The following is a 27,969-nucleotide window of genomic DNA, read 5'->3' on the forward strand; positions in this document are numbered from 1 at the left end:
CCCAGGAGGCAACACTCCATCTTGACCCGAATGGAAACATCACAAGAATTGTTGGATAGGATTTTTTTCTTCATTGCTTAATCTCTGTGTCCAAAATATGCTATTCACTCCTAGCAAAAGTGGACAGGTAAACTAAATTCACCTGTGCTATAGTAGATTCTGCATTATCTTCACCCTCCAACCTGTATAACTTTTCACAGAAAAGGCAGAACTCAAGCATAATTATTCAGAGATTCCACCTCCACCTCATAGCTTGTGCATAGAGCTGAGTAAATACTGTAAATCCTGCATTACTGGAAATACACCAGCATTGCAATTGATAGCGCAGTTCAATCAAATTCATGCCGCTCTTTATTTACAGTTATGCACAACTATGTACACATGCATGGAGATGTGTTTGTTCACACACCGAAAATTGGGAACAGTTGTTTGTTAGTGTGCCCACATGTATGTGAGCCTGGGTATTTATGAATCAACAGCGCAATCAGTCATTATTCTGCTCTCTAGAAGCTTTCAGTCATCCAGTCAAGGTACAGAAAGAACAGCAAGTCATTCAGGTGACCCATCACATACCATGAATAAAGAACTGTGAATAGGAACTCTTGAAGGTGTACATTTTTCAAACAACCAATTGTATGACACTTGTTTATTCGAGCACAGTATTCTTCCTCTCTTCCTGCACTGAGCTGTTTTTGTGATGCCACTGTGCACTATGACATCGCTGCTATGTTCCACTACAGAAGTGGCTACATTCCAGTCATCGATTAAATGAGTCCCATAATGATCCATACAAGTTAGAGAATCCGCAAACCTTTACAGAATCTGGGGAATCCCTGCCTGGAGGATTCAAAAGTTGCTTCTCCCAATTATAAAAGCATCTCTGGAAGATTATGGCGCCTAAGAAAGAGGTAAGAATCGGGGAGGGAGTAAAGTGTTTTAGCTAAATTGTTGCAGTTCATACACTTGAGTTGAGGTCCGGCATTAAATACTTTATCAGTGTAATATAAAATATACATACTAATTACATTGAGCATTTGGTTCATCCTCAGATTAGTTTACAGAGCCTATGCATTCACTCAGCTTCAGTGTCTAGACCACTGCCCTTTCTTAGTGCCAGGCACAAAAGACAATGGAGGAAGGACTCCATGTCAGTCGCCCTTTTCCTGGGGAATCCCAACTGACTATCCATCAGAGCATTGACTCCTGAGCTCAAAGGTCTCCATTTTCTCACTTTAGAGAACAGGAGACCCCTTTAAGCATGTGTCTGTCTTTGCTGCTGTCCTTCTCTCTCAGTAAGGCACAGTTCTATTTCCTTTGATTCGTTTTTGGAATGCTAGCCTTCATGGTTATTGGAGTCCCTTTGAGAGCCGTTATCCAAGAGATTAAGAATCACAGTGCAGATTTAATGAACTTTAGGTTACTGGTGGTGAACACGGACTCTTCAGTCCCAGCTGTAGAATTATCTAGGAAAGCTTCAGCTTCCTCAGGCTCCAGGAAGAATTCAGACCGGAATAGCTAGGATTGCATCTCTGAGCTGGTTCTGCAGTCCTTTACAAACTTCCTTGTTTCAGAAGTTGTGCTTTCCAGGCCTTTATGGCTTCATTGTTTGCTTTTTTCAGGGGCTGATCCTGTGAAGTCATGATCACTCTCAGTTCCCTTAGATGCTAATGAGAGTTCAAAATGCTCAGCACATCTCTGTAGTAACTTGGCACTCCTGCAACTTCATCCCAGGAGCAGTCCCATTGAAACCAGGAGTCAGGGCAGAAGGGCTGGGACATCGGAGGTTGAGCCATACATTTTGGTAGGAAACAATTGAAAGAAACGAGCAGGTGAGAACATGCATGATCTTTGTCAATGGATGTCCTGCAAGCCACCCATGTGCAGAGCTCACATAGATTTCAATGGGAGTTCTGTTCAACAAGGGTTTGTCAATCCTTAATCTGGCCATTTAAATTGGATTACACTGTATTTGGCATCTATATTAAGATGCATGGAGGGTCCATCAGTCTAGCCTTGATGTGCTTTCCTTTTAATAGCATGTTCATATATCTATCTAAATCTATATAATGTGTGTGCTTCTATAAATGAGTAGATAAGGTTCCAACTTTCTAATCACACAAAACTGAACACCCTAACCCCGCCCCTGCCTTGCCCCCCACTCACTACATTCCCCTCCCTCGGTTGCTCTCTGTCCCCAACCCTCACTCATTTTCACTGGGCTGAGGCAGGGGTGTGGGCTCTGAGGCGGGGCTGGGATGAGGGGTTTGGGGTGCAGGAGGGGGGCTGAGGGATTTGGAGTGCATGAGGGGGCTGCGGGTTGAGGCGGGGGGTTGGGGTGTGAGAGGGGGTGAGAGCTCTGGGCTGGGGGTGCTGGCTCTAGGATGGGGCCAGGGATGAGGCATTTGGGGTGCAGGAGGGGGCTCCAGGCTGGGGGCTGGGGCTGAGGGATTTGAAGTGCAGGGGGTGGATTGCAAGAGCTCTGGGGTGGAGCTGGGGATGAGGGGTTCAGGGTTTTGGAGGGGGCTCTGGGCTCTGAGGTGTGGCCAGGGATGAGGTTGGTGCAGGAGGGGGCTCTGGGTTTGGGCAGGGGGCTCAGGGCTGGGGCAGAGGGTTGGAGCTCGGGCTTGGGCTTACCCCGTCAGATCCCAGTCAGCGGTGCTGCAGGGCTAAGGCAGGCTAGTCCCTACCTGTCCTGGCACCGCACTGCACCCTGGAAGCGGCCAGCAGGTCTGGCACCTAGGCTGGGGGGGGGGGCAGGAGGCTCCGCACGCTGCTCTCACTTGCAGGCACTGCCCTCCCCATCCCAGCTCCCATTGGCCAAGAGTGGGGAGCCAGTGCTCAGGGTGGGGGCAGTGGGCAGAGCCCCGTGGCACCCTTGCCTAGGAGCCAGACCTGCTGGCCCCTTCCAGGGCGTGGCGCAGTGCCAGGGCAGGTAGGGACTAGCCTGCCTTAGCCCTGCTACACCACCAACTGGACTTTTAATGGTCCCGTCAGCAGTGCAGGAGGGGGCTCTTGGCTGGGGGCTGGGGCTGAGGGATTTGAAGGGGCCAGGGCCCCTTTTCGACCTGGTGTTCAAATAAAAAACCGGACACCTGGTCACCCTCTGATTAGGATATACTTCCTCTCGTAGTCTAGCAACAAACAATGGTAGTAGTTAGTCCTGCATGTGCACTGATACTTTTTGGTATTCTAATAAATGCCTCAAAATGGCCACAGTACTGTATTTACATTCAAACATGTACTCTTGTTATTTCTCATTAAATTCCAAATATGCAAAATTTATCTGTGTGAAACATATGAGGGAATAAACTTAACCAGTGCTCATAAATATCAAGAAGAATCCAAGGTAGATGCATAACAAGGTATACTGTATTTCTGCTTATGCCTGATGCTACTTTGGGAATTTTCACTATTATATTACAGGAGTAGTATTCTATCTGTGAAAATGTCCTACATAAATTATACCAATCATTAGAAAATCCCATTTGATTAAGGGGATGAAAAAGATAAGAGAAATTGAAGAGACTGGTATAAACAAATGCAAGGCTTATGGGAAAAGAAATGGATACTATGATATGCCTAAGAATTCCAATGCATATATAATATGTTCAAGGGTGCTTGTGCTATTGGTCAAAATACTAGGATGGATTTGTAACCATAAATCTGAATTTCCTGGCAATTCTAGCTATATCCATATAGCATTTGGCTTCAATTTAATTTTCTCAATTCCTCTCCCCCAGAAGTAAAATAAAACGAAAGCTCAATGATCAAAGTTATAAAACAGAATTTTCAGCTCTATTTCTGACCTCCATTTCAGTCCATGCCAACGGGTGGCAAACTTGGGGAGGGAATGTGGTTAAGGGAGGAGTTATAATATAAAAATTGCCATGAAGAAGTCTATATTTTATAAGGAATAGATGCTCCTATTTGGCTAAAGCAAACCTTCATTCGAGACTCAAACCAATCTGTTTTTGGTGTTTGAAATGTTTTTTCACTCCCAAGTCCCTTTGCACATCCTGTTTCAAGACAGAACTGTAACTAGATCTGCTTCAGTACCAGACAAAAGGCTTTTCTTATTCTCTCTCCAGCCTTACCAGAAAGAGGAAATAAAAAAAATCTTTATCTTATGAGTCTTTCAATCCAATTTTGCAGACTAAATAGGTTCAGATTATTTGGGCAAAACTGGCATCGGCAGCTAATCATATAAGCAAGGACACTGTTCAGAGCAAAGACTATGTTTCAAGAGACCTGATTTCTACTCCCGACTCTGCCAGCGATTTGCTGTGTGGCCTGGGACAAATCACTGTAGATCTGTCTACATTAAAACCTGTTACCATGTTTGTAACCAGGATGTGACATAATTGATTCAAAAAATGGTTTAGGTCGATGGTTAGCACACTGTTCAAAATGGTGAAAAATTGTCTTCATGTGTTTATATTACATCAATGGGACCACCTAAATGGGTGTGTATAACCAGGTTAAACAGTCCTCCTTTCCCCCAAATCTCTGTAGGGAGACCAACCCAAAATTCATTGCATATGTTGCAAGGGTCACTCAGTGTTCCAGGCACTCTAGCTCCCTTCTACCTATGCCAGCCCTCTCTCAGAATATTGTTGGACAAGCATCCAGGAAGTGGTGAGCTGGTTTAAACACGCAGACATTTCCTTCTGTTGACTGCAGAGAAAAACCTCAGTATTCATTTCACATAGCCTAGCTGACACCTGACCAGAGGAACCAATGGGGGGACAAGATGCTTTCAAAGAGGGAAATCAGTCTTTTGAATGTTCAGAAAAGTTTGCACCAGAGTGAAGGATCCAGGAATCAGCCATCTAACATTCCTTCTTTAAACACGTACTACTTTTAAGAAATGTTAGATGGCTGATTCCTGGATCCTTCGCTCTGGCACAAACTTTTCTGAACAGTCAAAAGATTGATTCCCCTCTTTGAAAACATCTTGTCCCCCTATTGGTTCCTCTGGCCAGGTGTCAGCTGGGCTATGTGAACTTCTTAACCCTTTACAGGTAAAAGAGGAATTAACTCTTAACTGTCTGTTTATGACAGAAGCCTTGAATGGACATCTAATCCAACAGAAAAGTCAGGACCCTGCTTACGATCAAGGAATATATCCAGAGGGAAGGTCCAACTGCACCTCTCCTTCCCCATCAAAAGTCATTTGCCACACATCACATGTTTTAAATATGTGGAGGGCTAGATTTCCAAGTGAATTTTCAGTTCTTAGGGGAGGACTATGAGAAAACTTGGGACACCCTGCTAGAGAGAACCGAAGTAAAGATGCTGATACATCTTTGGTTTCCTCTTTCCCCCGCACTCCTTTCTAACTAAATGCCAGTCCACCCCCAGTTACAGACCTATCTTTGCTGTGGGAGAGAAACAGTGCTTGAAAGATTACGTGAACCTGTCGATGACAGGAATCTGGCTTCTGGGCCGTTTGACAACTTAACAGAGCCAATCCACACAAAGCTGCAATGGTGAGGCAATATTGCACTTTGCCTCCAATTCATCTACATGCAAAGGATATCACTGTCACAAGAAAAAAAACCCCACACATCTACTGGAAAGTTAGAATATCCTTTCAATCTGTCCTTTGTCTGTTATCCTTACTGTGATTGAGATGATGCTTATTAATGGCTGCTGGCCCATTTTTGATGTGACAATACATTTTTTCCTCCTGAAATTCATGATGGGCAGGTAGACTGATAATTTACTTCTAGAATTTACACGGTTCAGTGAGAAAAGTTATTAAACTAAGCAGCTCAGGGCCTATCCAAAGCCCATTGAAATCAGTGAAAAGGCTCCCAGTGACTTCAATTGGCTTTGGATCAGGCCCAGAGTTGACAAGTAGAAGACAGAGCTGGCTGCAGCTGCATTGGTGAATTGCTAGATTAGAAGTCATCCCCCCCACCCAGGGTGACCAGATGTCCCGATTTTATAGGGACACTCCCAATTTTGGGGTCTTTTTCTTATATAGACTCCTATTACTCCCCACCCCCTGTCCCGATTTTTCACATTTGCTGTCTGGTCACCCTCCCTCCCTCTCACTTATTTCTCTGCTGCTTTCTTCTGACCAACTTACACACATGTTAAGTCTACAAGGGACCATTATGATAACCTAGTCTGGCTCCTGCATAACAGGGTGTAGAACCTCGCCCAGTGATTTCTGCATTACGCATCTACTTTTGGTAGAACTAGAGCATATAATTTAGAAAGACAAGGAGTCCTGACTTAAAGATTTCATCTGATAGATAAGCTACCATCTCACTAGGTAAACTGTTCCAATGGTTAACTGCTCTCACAGTTAAAAAGATGAATCATATTTGTAGTCTTAATTTCCTCCTGTTCTTCCTATTGTCTTCTCTCCTCCTACTTGACCATCTCTTTTGTCTCCTCCTCTCAGTTCTCAACCCAGTGCCCTGCTCTTGAACCTTCCTTGCTCTCCTTGTTTGCCAGGTGACCTCCCCTCTTTACAATCAAATTCCTCCTCAAAACTCTACTTCTTCCAATAAATGAGGTGTTTAAAAGAAAAGAAAAATCCAATGGCTATCTGTGAATTTGACATTCAACCATTAACCTTTATCGTATGCATGAGGTTACATTTGGACTATACCATCTGCATCTAATTTAGACCCTGATGCTGCAAGGATCGGAACCTTAGACTACAAGCTAGTTGAGACAGGAAGCATATTTAATCTGTGGTGCTTGATCAATAATACACAGTAATATAATTAATAGCCTGTGCCATTTTCTTTCTTCCACAAGGATGCCCATGTGTTTGTTCAGTCATCTGCAGTGGATGTCTACAGTTCCCAGACATTCTCCACACTCCTTTGTGTGAGACACAGCAGTGCTTCAGTTGAGTGCTTTGTTAGCCAGCAGTGCAAAGAGTTTCAGGATGTGTGTGTTAATTAAAGATGTCTATTGAACTTGACTGAGCAGAAACAGGGTGTGCAGAAACCATAACCACAGAAGAGTAATTCAAGATTAATATGTTCCTGAGTGACTGAAGCAATCTCTGCATTATTCCTGTAGAACCATCTGTAGGGGGCTGTCTACTTAGCCTATGCCTAAAATGGTCTTTGGAGATAAATTAACATTCACCCTTTGTTCCTTGTTGGCTTCTGTTTCTCCATTCCCATATCTTATTTCTCGCCTCCATCAGACTTCCTTGGGTTACTGCCTAAGTACCTCTTAAGACCCATTTGAGCTACCCTTTACTGTCAGCTAGTTATAGCTGCACAATAAATTGTTTAGAGTGTATGAAGTCCTGAGCCCTAAATGGTAAAATGAAATAATTTGCAAAATAACAGGAAATAAAATAATAATAATAATAATAATAAATAAACCACTAGAAAGACAAATGAATGATGGCATATTGGTTTGTTGGGTTGTATTTTTGTAATCGACAGTGTATGTTATAAACAGGGTTTGGATGGGAGTCTAAGACAAGTTGTTTGAGGAAATGATTGGCAGGTTTTTACTGTGAAGGTTGAGGGGAAATTGTATTTGTGCCAATTTTACTGCACATAAGGCTTCATGAATTTTACAAGTCAGGACTTATATGAAAACTTGTTTCATCCAGTTTTGTTGAACCAAAATCTGGCCTTTGCCTGCATCACTACATTTTGACTTTGTTCTTGAATTTTTCTCTGAACGTTGCACACTTGAAAGTGACGGATTAGTAGCATTGGCCAGAGACATGCATTGAGTAGGCAGGCACAGTGCAAACCTCCTCTGCCAACAAACCTCCATCAGGACCTGCCAGCACCTGCTTTTCACGTTATCCCACAGCCATTTCTTCTCTTTTTAATAACTTGCTCAACCATGAATGTCTCCAAAAATGATTATCTGCATTATCTTTTGTGGACTTAATGCCTGACATGTCTGGAAGGAAGCCTGCTTACCAGTGTATCGAGCTGATTTTGTTAAATATTAGTTCAGAATGAAAAATAATGTGAGGCGTTTGTTAAAATTACTGTCTTCCCTCAAGGCAACTCCCCTGATGATGTCAAAAGGTTACACAAACAAAAACATTATCCACATTTTCTAAAGATAATGCATCTTTGTGTAAATCTATATGTCACTTGGAGCCTTTGCATAAACTGCATCAACTTCAAATAACTCCCTAATACTGAATATACATTTGTAACTACAAACAGCACCTCAGAGCAATGCATCTTTAAGAAGAAGAAGAAAACAACCAACCATCTGCATTAAGGGACAATCTAAGGTGCTCAAATACCTTGTTAATGAGCAGGGCATAACACCCTAGATAAATATAGATCCTCAAATTTCTACTATTAATGTAAATTCATACAGAGGGAAGACCACTTGTCCCCAAATGCACCACATTAAATAAAAATTCAGAAATAACTCTTTAAAATAAGAAAATTATTTATTCAGACAAAATACATGACTTCCTCAGGTGACAGTGGGCCTGAGCCCAACCCCATTGAATGCGTGGGATTCAATTCAGCTCTTGGTCACCTTGCTGGGGCTCGACTTGAAAACTCAGAAGTAACACAATCACCTAACTCCTAACAATTAAATATGTATTTCACTACAATGGTGGGTGTACGTTCACTTCTGGCCAGGCACTAGGGCAGACCAAGGACCTGAGCCAACTCCCACTCAATGGGAACTGGAAGCTGCTATCCAGTGGCGAGATTCGCTGAGTGCATTTCTACACAATACCACAGCTGAGCTTCAAACAAGGAGCCTTGTGGGCCTATCGTTAGCAAAGGAGCCTAAAGATGACCTAATTTGGAAGACGATGTTTACATCCTTTACAGCCAGCATGTTAGAATAGGCAGCTAGAAGAAATGGAGCTAGAGATCACCAAGGAATGGAGCGTCACCTAATGAACCCCTCTCCTTTAACTTTAGATGCAACATGAAAATGAGTCTCTCACTGGGTAATGAGAGAAACAAAAAGACTGTGCTTCAACTGTGGGGTGCATAAAGGAGATAGAGACAGTGTCATATGATAGGGACAGAGCAGGAGTCAGGCCTATTGGTTAGAATGAGAGCTAGTAGCCAGGAACTGGAGCCCAGGGTCAGAGCTGGAGTTAGGAGCCAGAGCCAAGAGTCAGAGCTGAAGTAAGAGGTCAGGAACTGGAGCCGAGGCTCAGAACCAGGTCACCTGCAGTGAAACACGGTGGGGCAAGGCTGAGTCCAAAGCAGGAGTGGGGCTGAAGCAGGGCTGGAAACAAAGCAGCAGCAGCAGGACTGGGAACAAGCAGGTGCAGGAGCGAGTGCAGCCATGAAGAACGCTTTGAGCAGCTGCTGCTGGGCTTAAGAGCCAGGTCTGCTGACTCTTCCAACCAAACAGGTGGCATAGCCAATGAGGCAGCCGATTACAGGACAGCTGCACTCGTTAGGTTGCCTGGAGACTGGCTCCGCTGCAGGCCCTGCTTTCTGACAGACAGGCGCTTCTTCAAGACAAATCATAATAGCAGCAATCTAAATCAAGGACACATGTACTGAATAGCTGAAGCCCTCTCTAAGAATGGGCAAATCAATTCGAGTTAAATGAAAAGTGACCTCCACTTTCTCCTAAAACTTGAAAAGAACCTAAACTGAATCTTCTGACATGCAAAAGGATTTTGGGGAACTACCGTATCTTTTTAGTTTTGTAGACTTCTGGCTGTCCTTGTTCTGGCTGGTACAGGAAGCACATCTCTCTGCATTCTGTTTCTACCCCAACTATAGTAGAAAACACCTCCAATTTTGAGGTATCCAGTCTAGTTTTGTAGACTCACAGAGTCTAAACACTTCTGTTAAGTATCCAAATTTGTATCTACAAGAATTTCCAAATATCCATCGGTAGTCTTCATTTTTCTCCTTAATTTCCCCATGCCTGGCAGTATGACGATACAGATCAGTTCCCTGGACAAACTCTTGTCTAAGTGGCTTTGGCAACATTAGGTTGCCGGGCAGAGCATAGAGAAGCATATGATCATCATCACAAATCATCAGGGTTCAAACGTACCTTAAGAAAACAGTAACAGTCAGTGGAGGAGTATGGATTGGATTTTTCAAAAGTACTGAGCATTGGTCTAACTCAGTGGTTCTCAAACTTGTTCCGCCACTTGTGTAGGGAAAGCCCTTAGTGGGCTGGGCCGGTTTGTTTGTCCCTCGGCCCGTGTGGCTTCCCTCAGCCCTCATTGGCTGGGAGCAGCGAACTGCAACCAGTGGGAGCCACGATCGGCCGGACCTGTGGACGAGGCAGGTAAAGAAACCAGCCCGGCCCGCCAGGGACTTTCCTTACACAAGCGGCGGCCCTAGTCTGACAACAACTGATAGAGATGACTGTACAGTTCCATCTACTATCTCAGTAGATTTTTTTCCACTCTAATCATAATAAAAGAGACAAAGGGCAAAATGCCTCTGCAACATGGTTGAATTGGTTTCACACAGGCAGGGTGTTGCATGTGAAACAAATGGTTTAGAACACCCTTCCAGCTCAAATACAAATTTAGTTATTGGTAAGTCTTCGCTCAAAAGCACCAATAATTTACATGGTGTTTTTCCAGCATGTTACTTCACTTCATAGTATGAAAAAATGTATATACACAATAAGAGAAAATAATTCAGCATGATGGCATGATTTGCTAATGCTCTGAACCTGAACAATTGCTGATGTTTGTGGTAATCCTTCAACTTTTGGTAATTATTGTAGTTCAGTATTTTGCAATTAGCACCATTGAAACGTGTTAATTTCTCAGAATTTGTAACAAAATGTTATTGGCTTATGATTATGTATTTGCAGGTCTCATGCCTTTGTGACTAGAATCCCTTTTAACAAATCAGAATCTCGTATTTTCACTCACTTAAAACAAACTGAAGAATTCAAGTCTGACGTAAGGTTAGCTCAAGTTATTTGCTATTTCTAATCTAATATTGAAAAGCTTTTGGAAAATAACTGCAGAGAGAGTGAAGAATTAGTGAGCGAGTGACTAATTAGCAAGGTAGTGTACTTTGTGGACTGTACATTCATTCAATCTAATCTGTATTATATAGTCACATCTCGGTGGGCAGATCTAAATAAATTATGACTTGTAAATAAATCAAGTACTGTAAAACAGCAGGACATGCTTTTAAAGCCATTTACACACACACACACACACACACACACACACACACACACACACACACACACACACACACACACACACACACATTAAAGAATGGTTCTATCCCAGGCCAAACGCAATCCCTCTTCTATAATAATGATGTGGTTTTACATTAGAAATTGACTTGAAGAAATCTAACCAAACAGATTTCACCCCATGAATGCCCACAACACAACTACACTACCAATACATTTTCCATTTTATGCAACAACAGTAGCTTCTTCATCTTTCCACAGATCAGAAAGTGAAGGCTGGAGCCACAGAATATTGTGATGTTGAGACTTTAAAATTAAATACACTTTGTCATGTATATTGTCTAAATTTAATAAGAGGGGCAAATCCTGCAACCTTATTAAGGCAAAATCGAAGAAAGTCTGCAGGCTTTAGTCCACACATATTGCATGTTAAATATTAATGAATTATTAAGAAATTATTCATTGAGTCTTAAACACTGCATCTTACATACTTTTAAAGCTCAATTAATGTGTTCTTAATATTAAATAGATAATTAATTTATAATAATTTATTAAATCTATATTAAATCCTTATTTGAGGCAACTGAATTAAGGAAGAGACTGTGGAGGGACGAACAGTGCAGCCATGCTGCGACAAAGTCACTTTTTTTACTGCACAATGTCATACATGGAAGTTCACCATTATCAGGATTGTAATTCATACAATGCAATTTCTTGGAAGAATTTTAGGCTTCTAATCAACCTATATTTACCTATATCTGAGATCATCAGAAGCATGTCTCACTGGATGTGTGTACACACACTATTATGACAAAAACAGTGACTGAGATAAATTATAGAAATAAGAGTAAGAAATGCCAAAGATAAGGTTGCATGTTGCTTATCAGTTTTCAGTTGCTCAGAACTTTCTGGAACACACTTTTTCAGCTAACATTTACCAGGTTTGCTCTCTGCTTGTCGTCATCTTCTTTTTTGTTAAAGTTTGAGCAAAAATAGTTCAACCATTTTCAAGCACTTGGAGGGTTTTAAAACAAATACAATTTTCCTCTCCTGAAACAATTTTTGCAACCTCCTTTATCAGAACAGCTCTGCGGCTGAAATGGTTTATGGCCGAGCGATGAAATTTGGGTATGGAAATAGACTTCACTGAGGAGAACTGCCTGTGAGCGTACTGATGTAACTTGGTTGGGATTTGACAGAGAACTGTACATTGAGCATGCCCAGTATATTTTTCATGGTGCTGCTTGCAAATCTGAAAAGCACGCACTCCCGAAAGGCTGCGGCGAACGCGCATGAATAGGTAACCTAGTTATGTAGTGCACTGAAGTTATGATTAGGGAGGGTTATTGCAATACTTGCCAAGATGTTCTGAGGCGAAGCCAAGGGAATTCTGTGGCCCTTGTAATTTGCAAAGGGTACTTTGTTGCAGCGCACTTTAGGTGGGCTGGTGGGCCACAAAGGAATCACTGTGAATGTTGGTAGGTGCAAAAGGATTGCGGTGGCCTGCTTGCATATTTGGTAAGGTTGGGCAGCAGGGAGCGCTGCTCTAATGCTCCTGAGGAGCTCTGTAGCTAGGGAAGGTAGCAAGGTGTAGCACACACTGTGTAAGATCATATTTGATAGACACTATGTGATCATGTCATTAAAGAGCACTGTAACAATGAATTCCCCCCGGGGGGGGGGGGGGCTGTATTAAGGTTGCACGTGCAACCTTATCTTTGGCATTGCTTACTTTGGAGTGCTTAGCCACACCATCAGGTTTTGCATGCACTGATCACGATCATCTACCCCAGGGGGACTCTGCCTATCACGAAGAGTAGCAAAAGTCCCAAATTGCCTAAGTTCACTATACTTTACTCACTATAGTGCCAAATCTACTGCCTTATTCTAAGGTTGAGTGTCTGGCCTTTTTACAGGGGTCTCAAGGCAGTGGGGAGTGGGAATGTAATTCTCCCTCCTGCAAGCAGCTACTACTGCATCTGTAGCCCCTCCTCTCTCCCTTCAGGCTGTTGCTGGTGGTAGCTCCTCTGAGGAGCAATCCCCTCTGCTTTGTTTCTACGCTTCCTCTGATCGGCTTCAAGCCCCCATAAGCAGTGGCTCATGCAGAGTGCCCATAGGGATAGAATTCATAGCACATAGTGGGTTCCAGTGTGTGCATATAAAAGTCCCTCTAAACTCACTACCATAAGTTAACTACATTACACTAGCACCTAGAGTCTAAACCCAAGATCAGAACCCCATTGTGGAAGGTATCATAGAATCATAGAATCTCAGGGTTGGAAGGGACCTCAGGAGGTCATCTAATCCAACCCCCTGCTCAAAGCAGGACCAAACCCAACTAAATCATCCCAGCCAGGGCTTTGTCAAGCCTGACCGTAAAAACCTCTAAGGAAGGAGATTCCACTACCTCCCTAGGTAACCCATTCCAGTTCTTCACCACCCTACTAGTGAAAAAGCTTTTCCTAATATCCAGCCTAAACCTCCCCCTCTGCAACTTGAGACCATTACTCCTTGTTCTGTCATCTTCTACCACTGAGAACAGTCTAGATCCATCCTCTTTGGAACCCCCTTTCAGGTAGTTGAAAGCAGCTATCAAATCCCCCCTCATTCTTCTCTTCTGCAGACTAAACAATCCCAGTTCCCTCAGCCTCTCCTCATAAGTCATGTGCTCCAGCCCCCTAATCATTTTTGTTGCCCTCCGCTGGACTCTCTCCAATTTATCCACATCCTTCTTGTAGTGTGGGGCCCAAAACTGGACACAGTACTCCAAATGAGGCCTCACCAGTGCTGAGTAGAGGGGAATGATCACATCCCTCGATCTGCTGGAAATGCCCCTACTTATACAACCCAAAATGCCATTAGCCTTCTTGGCAACAAGGGCACACTGTTGACTCATATTCAGCTTTTCGTCCACCGTAACCCCTAGGTCCTTTTCTGCAGAACTGCTGCCCAGCCATTCGGTCCCTAGTCTGTAGCAGTGCATGGGATTCTTCCGTCCTAAGTGCAGGACTCTGCACTTGTCCTTGTTGAACCTCATCATATTTCTTTTGGCCCAATCCTCTAATTTGTCTAGGTCCCTCTGTATCCTAGCCCTACCCTCCAGCGTATCAACCACTCCTCCCAGTTTAGTGTCATCTGCAAACTTGCTAAGGGTGCAGTCCACACCATCCTCCAGATTGTTAATGAAGATATTGAACAAAACCGGCCCCAGCACCGACCCTTGGGGCACTCCACTTGATACCGGCTGCCAACTAGACATGGAACCATTGATCACTACCCATTGAGCCCGACCATCTAGCCAGTTTTCTATCCACCTTACCGTCCATTCATCCAGCCCATACTTCTTTAACTTGCTGTCAAGAATACTGTGGGAGACTGTATCAAAAGCTTTGCTAAAGTCCAGAAATAGTACATCCACTGCTTTCCCCTCATCCACAGAGCCGGTTATCTCATCATAGAAGGCAATTAGGTTAGTCAGGCATGACTTGCCCTTGGTGAATCCATGCTGACTGTTCCTGATCACTTTCCCTTCCTTTAAGTGGTTCAGGATTGATTCCTTGAGGACCTGTTCCATGATTTTTCCAGGGACTGAGGTGAGACTGACTGGCCTGTAGTTCCCTGGATCTTCCTTCTTCCCTTTTTTAAAGATGGGCACTACATTAGCTTTTTTCCAGTCATCCGGGACCTCCCCCGATCGCCATGATTTTTCAAAGATAATGGCCAATGGCTCTGCAATCTCATCGGCCAACTCCTTTAGCACCCTCGGATGCAGCGCATCCGGCCCCATGGACTTGTGCTCGTCCAGCTTTCCTAAATAGCCCCGAACTACTTCTTTCTCCACAGAGAGCTGGTCACCTCCTCCCCATACTGTGCTGCAGAGTGCAGCTGTCTGGGAGCTGACCTTGTCTGTGAAGACAGAGGCAAAAAAAGCATTGAGTACACTAGCTTTCTCCACATCCTCTGTCACTAGGTTCCCTCCCTCATTCAGCAAGGGGCCCACACTTTCCTTGACTTTCTTCCTGTTGCTAACATACCTAAGGAAACCCTTCTTGTTACTCCTAACATCTCTGGCTAGCTGCAACTCCAAGTGTGATTTGGCCTTCCTGATTTCACTCCTGCATGCCTGAGCAATACTTTTATACTCCTCCCTGGTTATTTGTCCAATCTTCCACTTCTTGTAAGCGGTTCTTTTGTGTTTAAGACGAGCAAGGATTTCACTGTTAAGCCAAGCTGGTTGCCTGCCATATTTACTTTTCTTCCTACACATCGGGATGGTTTGTTCCTGCAACCTCAATAAGGTTTCTTTGAAATACAGCCTGCTTTCCTCGACTCCTTTCCCCGTCATGTTATTCTCCCAAGGGACCTTGCCCATCAGTTCCCTGAGGGAGTCAAAGTCTGCTTTTCTGAAGTCCAGGGTCTCTGTTCTACTGCTTTCCCTTTTTCCTTGTGTCAGGATCCTGAACTCGACCATCTCATGGTCACTGCCTCCCAGGTTCCCATCCACTATTGCTTCCTCTACTATTTCTTCCCTGTTTGTGAGCAGCAGGTCAAGAAGAGCTTTTCCCCTAGTTGGTTCCTCCAGCACTTGCACCAGGAAATTGTCCCCTACACTTTCCAGAAACTTCCTAGATTGTCTGTGCACTGCTGTATTGCTCTCCCAGCAGATATCGGGGTGATTAAAGTCACCCATGAGAACCAGGGCCTGTGATCTAGCAACTTCTGTTAGTTGCTGGAAGAAAGCCTCGTCCACCTCATCCCCCTGGTCCGGTGGTCTGTAGCAGACTCCCACCACGACATTACCCTTGTTGTTCATACTTCTAAATTTAATCCAGAGACACTCAGGTTTTTCTGCAGTTTCATACTGGAGCTCTGAGCAGTATCATGCACCCACATAGCTGTAGGATGACTAGATGTCCCGATTTTATAGGGACAGTCCTAATTTTGGGGTCTTTTTCTTATATAGGCTCCTATAACCTCCCACCCCCTGTCCTGATTTTTCACACTTGCTGTCTGGTCATCCTACATAGCTGGAGACAGTCTCTGCCCTAAAGAGACTGCAGTCTAAATATGCAAGACAGACAAAGCGTGGGAGAGGAAAAAGCAGTACTGGGAGGGAAGTGACATGGCCAAGGTCACCTAGGGGTCCAGTTGCAGAGCCAGGAATAGAACCAGGTCTCTTGAGTCCCAAACCAGTGCTCTATCCACTAGATCAAACTGCCTCTCATGATAAACACGACTTTATCTGTCGCTCTGCTTTATTCTAGAGGGATAAAGGTGTGACCTCAACCATCGAATCCATAGACTTCAGGACCAAAAATAGTTTGCTTTTCTATTCTTTTTCAATATTTAAACATACAATCCGTTCCCTGAATTGATCTGTTCTGCGACTGTCTTAGAAAGTCTCTCTGGAATTGTATATTTTACCAATCAAGAGGTAGGTTTATAGTTTTATACTCACAAATAAATCTTATTTTCCCCCCTTGGCGTAAATTTTTAAGGGGAGAGTTTTTTGTGGGGCTTTTTTGGTTTTTTTTTTTTTAATACTCTTTCAGGAATGGCTGTAATTATTCTATAAATAACTGGAACATATGGAATGCTTTAGTCCAAGCACTGGAACAGAGTGCTATAAAAATGATGAGCACTCAGAGTTTATTAGAGGTGGGTTTCTCTTCCCCTCTCAGGTATTCTGTACTCCAGAGTTACTGTGAAATTCTAATGAAATCACACTGTGTAGGGGGTTATGAAACAGCTATGAAAGGATTTGCCTGCATTACAAAGGGTTTACTGCTAATTAGCTCTTGTATACATACAGTGTATATAAAAAACAATCTTTTGTTTGCAAAGGGATGATTAGTGGGGAGAGTGTGCTTTGTTAATAGGAAGAAAGTATGAGGATATTGTAATTTGAGTTAATATCTACACATCGTTTTATGTTACCACTTCACAATGGGGGACCAGGCTAATTAGCTTCTTTTAGTTAAAAGAAAATGTGAAGCCCATTTAGTTAGGGTGTAAATCAGTACAGGTTTATTCAGGGAACTATTAAGGTGCTGTTTCCTTGATGCTCCCTCCCCTGATTACATCTTCAGTTTTATGATAGATTTCATACCAGAAAAATGGCAGCTTCACCCCTTCCTTAAGGAATTCTTTTCCTTTGAATTATACCTTGAATGCTTCATCTGAAAGTTTAAATACTGGCAACTTAGTGAAACCTAGATACACATTAATACTACTAAATTTTATCCTGGCCCTAGCTTGGATAACTGAATTGGGCAGTTAAATTCTGTGGGAAAAGACCACACCTGTATTGCTGGGCATTGTTTTGTTTTGTTTTTTAATAAGATGGTGGAGTTTCTCTCTTCACACTCCCTCTCCCTACCCCCCTTTCAATTACTCCTAAAGTCTCCTCATAATCATTACAGCTGGAATTTTCAAAGGCACCTGAGGGACTAGGCCTCAGCTCCTGCTGAAATTCAGTTGGAGCTAGGCATAAAGCTCCTTTAGGCTCCCTGGAAAATCTCTGTATGGTATACACAATTCACCTCTCTTTTCCTCTTGGTTTTCATGAAAGGATTAGTGTGCAAACATGTCCCAGTTCAATTAGCTGAGAATACCAGAGTTCAATAGCACTCTGATCGTGCCCCCTCATTTCTCTCCTCCACCCCCACCTCCCCCGGACCCAGGGCTGGTATGTACCCTATGCTGAGTTTCTGGAGAGCAAGGGGTGATACAGGAATAAACTATGCCATCTCTGTGCCAGCTACAGATTCCCCTTTGCTTTAGGAATTCTCAGCTGGCAAGGTCTGTCCTATTTCTGGTTCCTTAGTGTCACTGGAGCAGCTCAAAGAGGCAGAAGCCAGTGAGAGAATCTGCTCCTAAAGTCAGTGTAACACATAAATTACAATCGGATACCACCATGCTTGACATTACATAAATACAAGAGAATGTGTCAGAAAGGTGGAGAACTATGGCTTTCCATAGTATTACTAGAACTACAGTGCAGTACCTCCGATGGTTACAAGAGCTGGAATTTGGCAACTAGCCACAAATAAGAGATGCTCATTTCTTCTGTGAGCTCTAAAAGCATTTATAGGTTAGTTCAAGGAGACATTTACTCTCTTTATAGTTTGAACTTTTTCTGGTAGTTAACAATGTGGTGAAACCCTTTGTAAAGATAAACTTAATTTATTGAAAACACATTTGGGTCGCTGTGGAACAAAGGATCAGTGTATTTATAGATCTAACAAGCAATCTAACAGCTGTTTGGATATCAATCAACCGGTCTTGAGGAAAGGGGTAAAATGTTCCTCCTTTGTAAGTGCCGTTCAGATGGAAATGAGAAAATAAAATCATTTCTAACATCACCTGATGTGGAATTCTACTAGGAAATGTTAGGAGTAAAAATCCCTGAATAAAGGGATTATAATGTATAGCCATTAAAGGCTCTGGCCACAAGCTGAAAGAGGGTATGTTTTGAAATGTCACTGCTGGTCTTTTGGAAAACAAGCAGTGTAGCACACATCCGATTCATCTTTATTAAACATGACAGTAAAAATTCCTCTGCTATCCTACCAGGCTCTTGTGAAAGCCTTCAGGCCAATGGATCATGGCAAAAACAATTTGCAAATTGCAAAACTGGGAAAAAAACAACAACATTGATTTGAAAATGGAAGCGGATGAAGGAAGTGAGAAATATTTCATTTGTCTGCATTACAGACTTTGTTCTCATCTTCTGCTGGCTGGTTGAACAACAGAGCACTCTGCCTCTCAATCCAGTACTGATTCAAGTCAATGTGAAGCAATGGTGGAGGTGCAGACTAGACATTAATGACCTGAAGTGGGTCATGGTGGATAAAAGATAGCTACATGAATATGTAAAGCGTTCCATTTAAAGTGAAATAGACACACGTTGGTTTTCACCACTTTCATTACACAGAAAATATACCATTTTTCCCAGTGCAGTTTTGCTTATTTTTTGTCCCAAAAAAGGGCATCAATTAAAAATGGATCATTTAAAAAAATTAACAAATGTAGGTTTGGAAGCTGTAAACTGGCTCTGAAATTGCTTACATAGGTTTGAAAGTGACAAAACATACACATCCTAAAATGTAATCAAATTTACACGGCAATCATTGTCACAAAATTAATGTAGCAAAGTTGTCAGTTTTAAAGGAAATGTTCTTTCTTTGAAATGGCTTTCCAGATTCCATAATTGAGGGTCACTCATTACTCACATGGAATGGAGCAGGACATGCCTCATTTGAATGGATTAAAACATCTACTTTAATTTTCACACCCACACCCACACACACCTCAGCAGCCTGTTTTACTGACTTGATCTGAGATCACAGATTTAGAGAGATAAATTCACTTGTCTACACTTCTTAAACTAAAAAGGATCTGCATTGTTCATTTTAAGGTCTTGAAAAATGACTGCGTACTAGCAAATATCATCCATAGCACAGTGCCACATCCCGAATTCCGCACATTTCCACATTAGTGTTTACAGCGTTGTTGTAACCATGTTGGTCCCAGGATATTAGCAAGACTAGGTGGGTGAGGTAAAATTTGTTATTGGTCCAACTTCTGTTGGTGAAAGGGACAAGCTTTCAAGCCTGGTCCCAGACCTGAAGAACAGCCCTTATAAGCTCAAAAGCATGTCTCTTTCAGCAACAGAAGTTGGGCCAATAAAAGATATTACCTCATCCACCTTGTCTCTCACATATTTCATTACTCATTTTGCTACATACATTTAGGATCTGATCTAACAGACAATGACATTAATGAGAGTGTTTCATTGATTTCAATGTACATTGGATCATGCCCTTGGAGATTTAAGTAAGTATCTAGACAATAAATCCATCTTCTGAAGTCAACATTAAGCTTACAATTCTGCCAGTTAAATCAAACAATGAATAATCTGATGTGCTCTCTCCCTATTGTGCTAACAATATCAAGCAGCTTTACTTAAAATATGTATACTGACGACCACAGCTGATGTACACAATGACTGGCGTGATGTCATTACTTACCAATAATCTTCCCAGTATTTCCAGTACAAAGCATATAACATATTCTTAAGATTTTGTTTATTCCATTCTCATTTTAAAATACAATATTGTAAAGAATTAAAAAAATGACTAAGGCCAATCATGCAAATCACTTAAGCATGTCCTTCACGTGAATCATGGGTGTAGTTCTGTTGAAGCTGTTTCAGTTAAGCATGTGCTAACATGCTTTGCTCATTTGGGGCCAAAGGGCTTGATTTAAAGCTTAATGAAGTCAACGAAGTCAAGATTTTCAGAAGTGCCTGGTGATTTGGGCCACCTCAGTTTTTGGTGCACAGTCTGAGATTCTTTAAGAAGCCCTTATTTTCAAAGAGTCTTAAGCTGGGCCTTTAAAAACTGAGGCACCCACGATCACTAGGCACTCCTGAAAATCTGGATCTCTTCCCATTAACTGCATTGGGCTTTGGAACAAATATTAACGGATCTTGCCTAGACCATTTAAGAAGGAAATTTGGCTAGCATATCTAGTTGTATTTTTTTTCACCACAGGGAGGGAGGGATAGCTCAGTGGTTTGAGCATTGGCTTGCTAAACCCAGGGTTGTGAGTTCAATCCTTGAGGAGGCCACTTAGGAATCTGGGGCAAAAATTGGTCCTGCTAGTGAAGGCAGGGGGCTGGACCCAATAACCTTTCAAGGTCCCTTCCAGTTCTAGGACATTGGTATATCTCCAATTATTACCTCCCTTGAGTATAAACACTATCACTCAACAACTAGAAAAGAAGGAATTTCATGTTGAATAAGTGGCATGGAAACATTTAAAAAAAATTTGGCTCCTCTGAGCTTAATCATATTAATCTTCTGGTATCATTGTAAGGAAATGTTCAAGGAAAACCAGCTAGAATGCTTTATGAGGTGAAGTTGGTTGAAAGAAAAAACTCCTAGGCAGATTCGAGAGCCCAGAGGCTATACTAACCAGTTTGAATTGAAAATAAATAGAATGGAAACAAAAAAAATCATAGGACATGAATGGGATATAACAAAGGGGAACACAGAGGCCTAACTTAAACTCAAATGTATGTAGATTCTTCCTACATAAATTTGGCTTGGTCATCATGGATGCATTTTAGACCAAACCTGATGGAAGGAGAGACTGAATTTCTCAACTTCCAGTGCCATTTTAGAATGCTAAATTAACAATTAAGTGGCTAATGCTGGCCAACAATTTTTGAGATTTTTTTTGGTAGAAAAATAGTTTTGTCTATGTTGTGATGTTAGATCAATTTTGAGAAACAAATTAAAAAAAATTTTCACTTAGTTGTAATTTATTTTTTTTCATTTTGGCTTTCAAAAACTAAAACTAAATGAAAATCTCAATTAAATGAAATGTTTCATTTTGGTTAGTTGTGAATTTTTGTTGACAAAAAAATTGAAATTGAAAAAAAAGAGTCATACAGAATAGCTCTGGGGATTTTTCAACCAGTTCTATTAATGGCCTAGCTAACTTTACTTTACACACTGCAAAGCAACCTAAAAGCTGAGCTGTATATATCCTACTCTTGATATTACACACACTAATTCTTATTTCTAACCCAATGGGTTAGTACAACTCTCCTATGGTAACTGGGGAAGGAGCCTGAGGTACAAGATGGAAAGATGGAGGATGTTACCTAGCATGCTGTGGTGAGGTGGACTGGCGAGTCCATGGATAGTAAATGCAGTCATGACTAGTGGGGCCTCTACACCTGCAGGCAATTACAGAACAGAAAATATCATTCGCCATTCACAGGGACATGCACATACGCGCCCTGGCCCACACGTGGAGTATGGTAGGGGACAGTGGGAGCAAGCACTCAGCAAGTACCTATCCATCAGGCCGATGCAGTCCTCAATACGGGGGCCTATGCACCTGCAGCAAATCCAAATTGAAAAACAGGGAGAGAAAGAGAGAAAAATCTGTTATTTACAGACAGAAAAAAACAAGAGTCCCCCCCCCCCGCCATGTCCCAAACTGTTAATTATAATTCTTGAAAGACACCCAAGGCATCGTGAAATTACAGCTTGTGACACAAAGTACAGACAGCAGAGAACAATACAAACAGCACCAGCAGCATAAGGTTGGACCAATCTCGGTCGAACAATACTTAAGGCAGGTTTCACCTGCTTACGTGGGAGGCCTAACAATACAGTTGCCTTTCTGGCTGTTGTTTAAAATATCAAACCAGTGATTACTGCACACAGGCTGCTCATTTGCATGGCTCAAGAGCTACAAGAGTTAGGTGGAGAACTATTTTCCTTAATTAATGTTGTTGTTCATACGGTACTCACAGGGTCATGGCAGAAATATTTTGAGCCCTGTCATCCCCTCCTCTCTTGGCAGCTGATCCGCAGAAGTGGGCAGGGCACGAGGGGGAGTGGCACTTCTTGTCTTTGTCACCCTGGCTTCTTCCCTGAAGCCCCTTAGCTGGGATCAAGCCGCGATGGCAGAAGAAGCTTGGCACTTTCCGCAGCATCATCTCACACCAAATCCATCGGGCTCCATCCGCAATGATGTTCCACAGTGTGGCATCTCCTTCCCCAGCCCTGAAGGGAGGGTGAGCTCCAAGAGCAGCGACTAGTGAAGGAGCCCTAAATAGCATGGCGTTACCGGAACTGTGCCGCCAAGGGCTCCGGGGAACCAGTAACTGGCACAGAGCCTCTGTGAATCCAGGGCAATCGACTGGTTTTGGAGGACCTAACAGCCTTGAGTGAAGCAGATGCTGAGTGAAGATTTAAGTCCCAAACCTGCAAACCACTCCTCTTGGGCAAGACTCCTGTGCCCACACAGAGCCCCACCAAAGTCCATGGGGATCTGCCTCCACGGAGCAGCTTGTGGGACTGGGGCCCTTATGGAGTTCCCTATCCCCTTGGCAGGAGCAGTCTATGATGTGGATGGCAAGATACTTAAATGGAAAGTCAATTATGGCATGAAGACAGTGGCCAAGATTTTCAGGAAACAGGTGCCTACAAAGTTAAGCTCCTACGTCAATATTTAGGCACTCAGACAAGCAGCCTGAGTTTCATAAGGGCTGAACTCCCACCAGCGCTGCTAGGTGCTTGGCACTCATGAGTAGCAAACCATGTTTTTAGGTCTTTAAATAAGGGCCAAGAACCTGGGATTTTCAAAGGAGCTTAAGGGAAGCAACTCTCTGAAAATCCCACCCTTTCATTTCTGTTCTGATAGAAGGAGACCTGAAACAGATTTGAGGGAGTTTAAATAGGCTCCCATGGGGTCTTCTCTCTGCTTTCACTTGCCACTTATGAGCTCTTACTTCTTTAAAAGAAAATATTTAAATATCAATCTGCCTTTAAAAAATAAATTCACTGAGTTCACTGAAGGCCGGTCTCACTGACCATTTTTCCTCGGGAAGAGCCGTATAATACTGTTCCCCAGTTCTTGTTTGTTTACTGATATTTTTATTTTTGCATAAATGCTGTGACAGGCAAACAAAAACAGATTGCAAAGGTTGCCTTAATAATGAACTCAAGCAGTATTCTGTACATGAAGTGGATACAATTAATGGCCAGGGAGCTAGACAGACTGCATAGTGGCAGGCTTGGATTTAAATACAATTCACAGTATATAGTACAGAGAACTCTGACAGGCTCTTTTGAAATTTCAGCTGTCTTGGGCTTCAAGGGTTTATATTCTGTCCAGCCTCAGGCACATCTGTAACATTTCTTCTTCCCCACATGGCATGCTCAGCAGTTCCCCCCAAAACCCAGCTCAGTAATGAAGGAGGCAGAACATTTGTTCAGAGCACCCATTCTCCAGCAGGTCAAAAGCTGCTGAGCTCAGATCCTTGCTATAAATAAAACGAAGGCCTTCTTCAAATTAGAGGCCCGAAAGCCCATTATCAGTTCTGATAACTGGCAGCCTAATGTAAATAAGAGCCTGTTGTCTTGGAGTCACTTTACCTCTCTGTTGCATTTATTCTCTCAGGCTTTTGAAGACCTAAACCTGGGGAAACTGTTCTCCTGGCCATTTAGACTTCTCCTGTGGTCTAAACAGCAATGCCATCGATTTTGAGTTAAACATATAACATCTTTGTGCCCCTGTTCTCTCAATCTCAAATAGAAGTCCCTCTGGGACAGATTCTGCTGGCCGAATCTGGTGCTTAGTAATTTTCCAGAGAACCATCCCCACTTTCCGTCTGAAATCACCAGTCACTTTTATTCTGGAAATAACTGCCTTGGTTTCAGTGTTTCCAGATTGCTTTTAAGACTTGCAGACCACACGTGACAATAGCAATACGTTTCAGATGGACTGATTCGTCCCCAGATTTTCCCTCTCCTGGGAATACTGGGGATCTGGATGTGATTTCATTCCAACTTCTCCCTGTAAATGAATTGGTTAGTCGGTACGTATACCTGTTTGTTAATGAGATGTGTAGTGATTTATAACAGTCCATACACAGTTGGTAAAAAAAATAAATAGATACATTTGGTAGTCAGTATAGGGTTTTAGATACAGTAACTCCTCGCTTAACATCGTAGTTATGTTCCTGAAAAATGTGACTTTAAGTGAAACGATGTTAAATGAATCCAATTTCCCCATAAGAATTAATGTAAATGGGGGGGTTAGGTTCCAGGGAAATTTTTTTCACCAGACAAAAAACTATATATTATATAGATATACACACAGTATACATTTTAAACAATTTAACATTGTACACAGCAATGATGATTGTGAAGCTTGGTTGAGGTGGTGAAGTCAGAGGGTGGAAGAGGGAGGGATATTTCCCAGGGAATGCCTTACTGCTAAATGATGAACTAGCACTCGGCTGAGCCCTCAAGGGTTAACACATTGTTGTTAATGTAGCCTCTCACACAAGGCAGCACAAACAGGATGGAGGGGAGACAGCATAGCGGACAGAGACAGACACACACCTTGTGTGTGGGAGAGAGAGAGAGATGCACACTGCCCCTTTAAGTAAGCTGACCCACTCTTAAGTGCATTGTCTTTTTAAGTGGATCAGGAAGTTGAGACAGCAGCTGCTGCCCCAAGCTTCCTCTGTCTTTCTCCGTCTGTGTCCCCTCCCTGCTGTATGTGGAGAAGGGGTAAGCGGGGTGCAGGAGCAGGGGGGAGGGGGACACCCTGACATTAGTCTCCCTTTTCCCGCCCTGCACAGCAAGCTGAGATCAGACCGCAGCTGCAGCTGCCTGGAAGCTCCCTCTGTTGTGTGTCCCCCCTGCTCTATGGAAGATGGGGTAAGCGGGGTGCAGGAGCAGGGGGGAGGGGGACACCCTGACATTAGCCCTCCTCTTCCTCCCTCCCCCAGCAAGCAGGAGTCTCGGGGAGCAGCTCCAAGGCAGAGGGCAGGAGCAGCACATGGCAATGGGGGGAGGGACAGCTGCAATTGCTAGCCTGCTGGGCAGCTGCTGCACACGGCACTTAGGGGAGTGGGGAGCTGATGGGGGGCTGCCGGTCCACCCTGGTTCCAAGCCCCCACCAGCTAGCGGCAACGGGCTGCTGCTCTTGCAAGCAGTGGACAAAGCAGGTAGCTGCCAAACGACATTAAAAGGGAGCATTGCTCAACTTTAAACGAGCATGTTCCCTAATTGATCAGCAACGTAACAACGAAACAACGTTAACCGGGACGACTTTAAGTGAGGAGTTACTGTAATTGTCCTCTGAAAAGAAACGAGCAGGTTAATAAAATGTAAAAGTAAAAACAACAGCTGTCCTTTCTTGAAGTGATCCTTTCTCCTTAGCTCCCTCAGTAACACAGAGACAGTTTTCCTTAGAGGAGACAAGGCTCTTCCCAGTCAGAATCCATGAAATGTCGTTAGTTTTCCAGTCAAATGGCACACAATTCTAATGACATCAGTACACAATTTCTGTAAGGTGCCACAAGGCCTCCTCATTGTTTTTGCTGATACAGACTAACATGGCTACCATTCTGAAACCTAGCCCGAGGAGGAGACTTTTAAAAATAACTATGTTTTATTTCTGTGGAAGCGTTCTGGTTTGCATCACGGGGTGGGAGAACCTGCCAATACCTTCAGAACGCCCATGAACTGAAGGAGATAGTGGTCTTGTGCGCCTCAGATCTGTGCCAAATTGGCACTGGATACTTGATGACAAAAACGCTGGACGTTTCTAAATGCGGTTGCTGTTGCATACAGTAAGCCACTCCTAGGCAGTTCTCTTGCTCAGTATTAGACAATGAAAAGGGCTGGATGCTTTTATGATCATTAACAGTATTTGCAATTCTACCTGTTCAGATGGGGTAATAAACCCCCGCTCCAGTGTGCAAACCTGCAGGTACCAAGGAGCAGGTTTGTCCAAGTGCATTATGAGAAGGGGTGAGGTGGGACATTTGCCTTTCTCTGCAACCCAAGGGGTTGACCACTGCTGGAAGCATGATACAAGACTTGATAGCTAATGGTCCGGTTTGGCAAATATCCTGATCCTCAAAGAACAGCTCTGCAGGAACAAGCTCGCACTGTATATCATTGGTGCTCTGCAGCAGCATAACACTCATTGACAGATATGTTAGCTGTACTGCTGGTGTCAATTTTGTTCCCGCAATCGATCTAGCACAGAAGCTAACAGACACGCTAGATGAAGTATGATTATGATTTTGCTGAACCAGTTCAGTTGTGGGCCAAATATCTGAAGAGACATGCCATCACTGTTCCTTTTTTCTTCTTCTTGAAGAGTTCTGCTCAAGGAGGAAAATTTAAATACTCATTTCTACAGGAAGGCAGTGAAGCTGGAGAATTCTAAATTAGAAGGGGGCGAGGAAGACAAATTGATTCCTTTTCTCTCCCCGGGCATATTCAATGAGAGCCTGACAATGTTGGCAAGAAGACGGACGATGTATAAAAACCAGACATCTGGGGCACTCATTATGACCATCACAGTTTAACGTAACTGCAGAGCGATACAAGTACATTTGAGATGATATAAGGATGTTTTTAGAAGTACCAGAAAGGAACATTTGAGGTGAACCAGATTACTATTTTTTTTTTAAATAAAAGGGCTGCACATAGACATTTTCCAGACTGTTAACCAAATTCAGATGTGTCTGCTCAGTGGCTTCAAGGAATGTTCCCCCATTTATAAGAAGAGGATGAGGATGTCACTAGAACTAGCCTTTGACTGGCCAAAGCTAACCTACCTGCTCTAGAGGCCAACCTTACCTCTGTGTGCATGTTACTCAGGGAGTGTAGAGGAAAACTTTTTGGTACCGTCACGGCGGGTGTCTGCCGTTCATCCGCAGACTGGCATATCCTGGCAATGTGACATATTCATTCGTCTAATGAGCCCTGGCAGCACGGATGCTGCTGGATGAGGGGAAAGCCGAAGGTTAAAGTGCCAAACGACAACACAAAGACCCAATGTACGAGGAGCTGTGGTTGCATTCAGCCAGGAGCTGCCAGCGAATACTATCAATTCAAAGTCCAGCTGCTCAGGGCCCTGCAAAATCCCAATGGCTTGCTTCTTTCTAGTTGTTTAAGAATCCGAAGGGCTAGATCGGCACAGTCATTCCTCAGCTGCACAGGGGTAATTTCCCTTTTCCTCTACCCCCATATTGTCCTGTTCCAGCCATGATGGGGAAAACAGGGGCCCATTGGCTCAATACTCCTTGCTCTGAACAATAGGTGGGGGAATTGGAAGGTTCATTGACTGTCTCTCCATTTCCAGGGCCTGATTAACTGGCTAGGTATACAGAAGGGACTGAGCTGAATTTACCTACGTCCGCCCCTGAAGAAGGGGGGAGCAGAAGCAGAAGTGTGAATTTCTAGTCTGTTCTTGGGCCAGTGCATCTCCACGCGACCCCTTCCTCAGGGC

At 43.2% G+C, this 27,969-nt stretch overlaps 1 protein-coding gene and 1 long non-coding RNA gene across 2 annotated transcripts in view; one reads left to right on the top strand and one right to left on the bottom strand.

The window, feature by feature from the left end:
• ERBB4 (erb-b2 receptor tyrosine kinase 4) overlaps positions 1-27,969 on the bottom strand; it is a 981,920-nt gene that overhangs the window by 185,873 nt on the left and 768,078 nt on the right. Inside the window, exon 16 of the mRNA XM_044978382.1 lies at positions 21,800-21,874. Coding sequence (XP_044834317.1) covers positions 21,800-21,874 — 75 coding nt within the window. The remainder of the gene's footprint in view (positions 1-21,799; positions 21,875-27,969) is intronic.
• LOC123343331 lies at positions 763-27,935 on the top strand. The gene is made up of 5 exons (XR_006572201.1): positions 763-908; positions 1,620-1,829; positions 10,786-10,881; positions 16,389-16,558; positions 27,823-27,935. It is a non-coding gene; the product is annotated as an uncharacterized LOC123343331 (long non-coding RNA).

Source organism: Mauremys mutica, chromosome 10, assembly GCF_020497125.1.
Source record: "Mauremys mutica isolate MM-2020 ecotype Southern chromosome 10, ASM2049712v1, whole genome shotgun sequence".
NCBI lineage: Eukaryota > Metazoa > Chordata > Testudines > Geoemydidae > Mauremys > Mauremys mutica.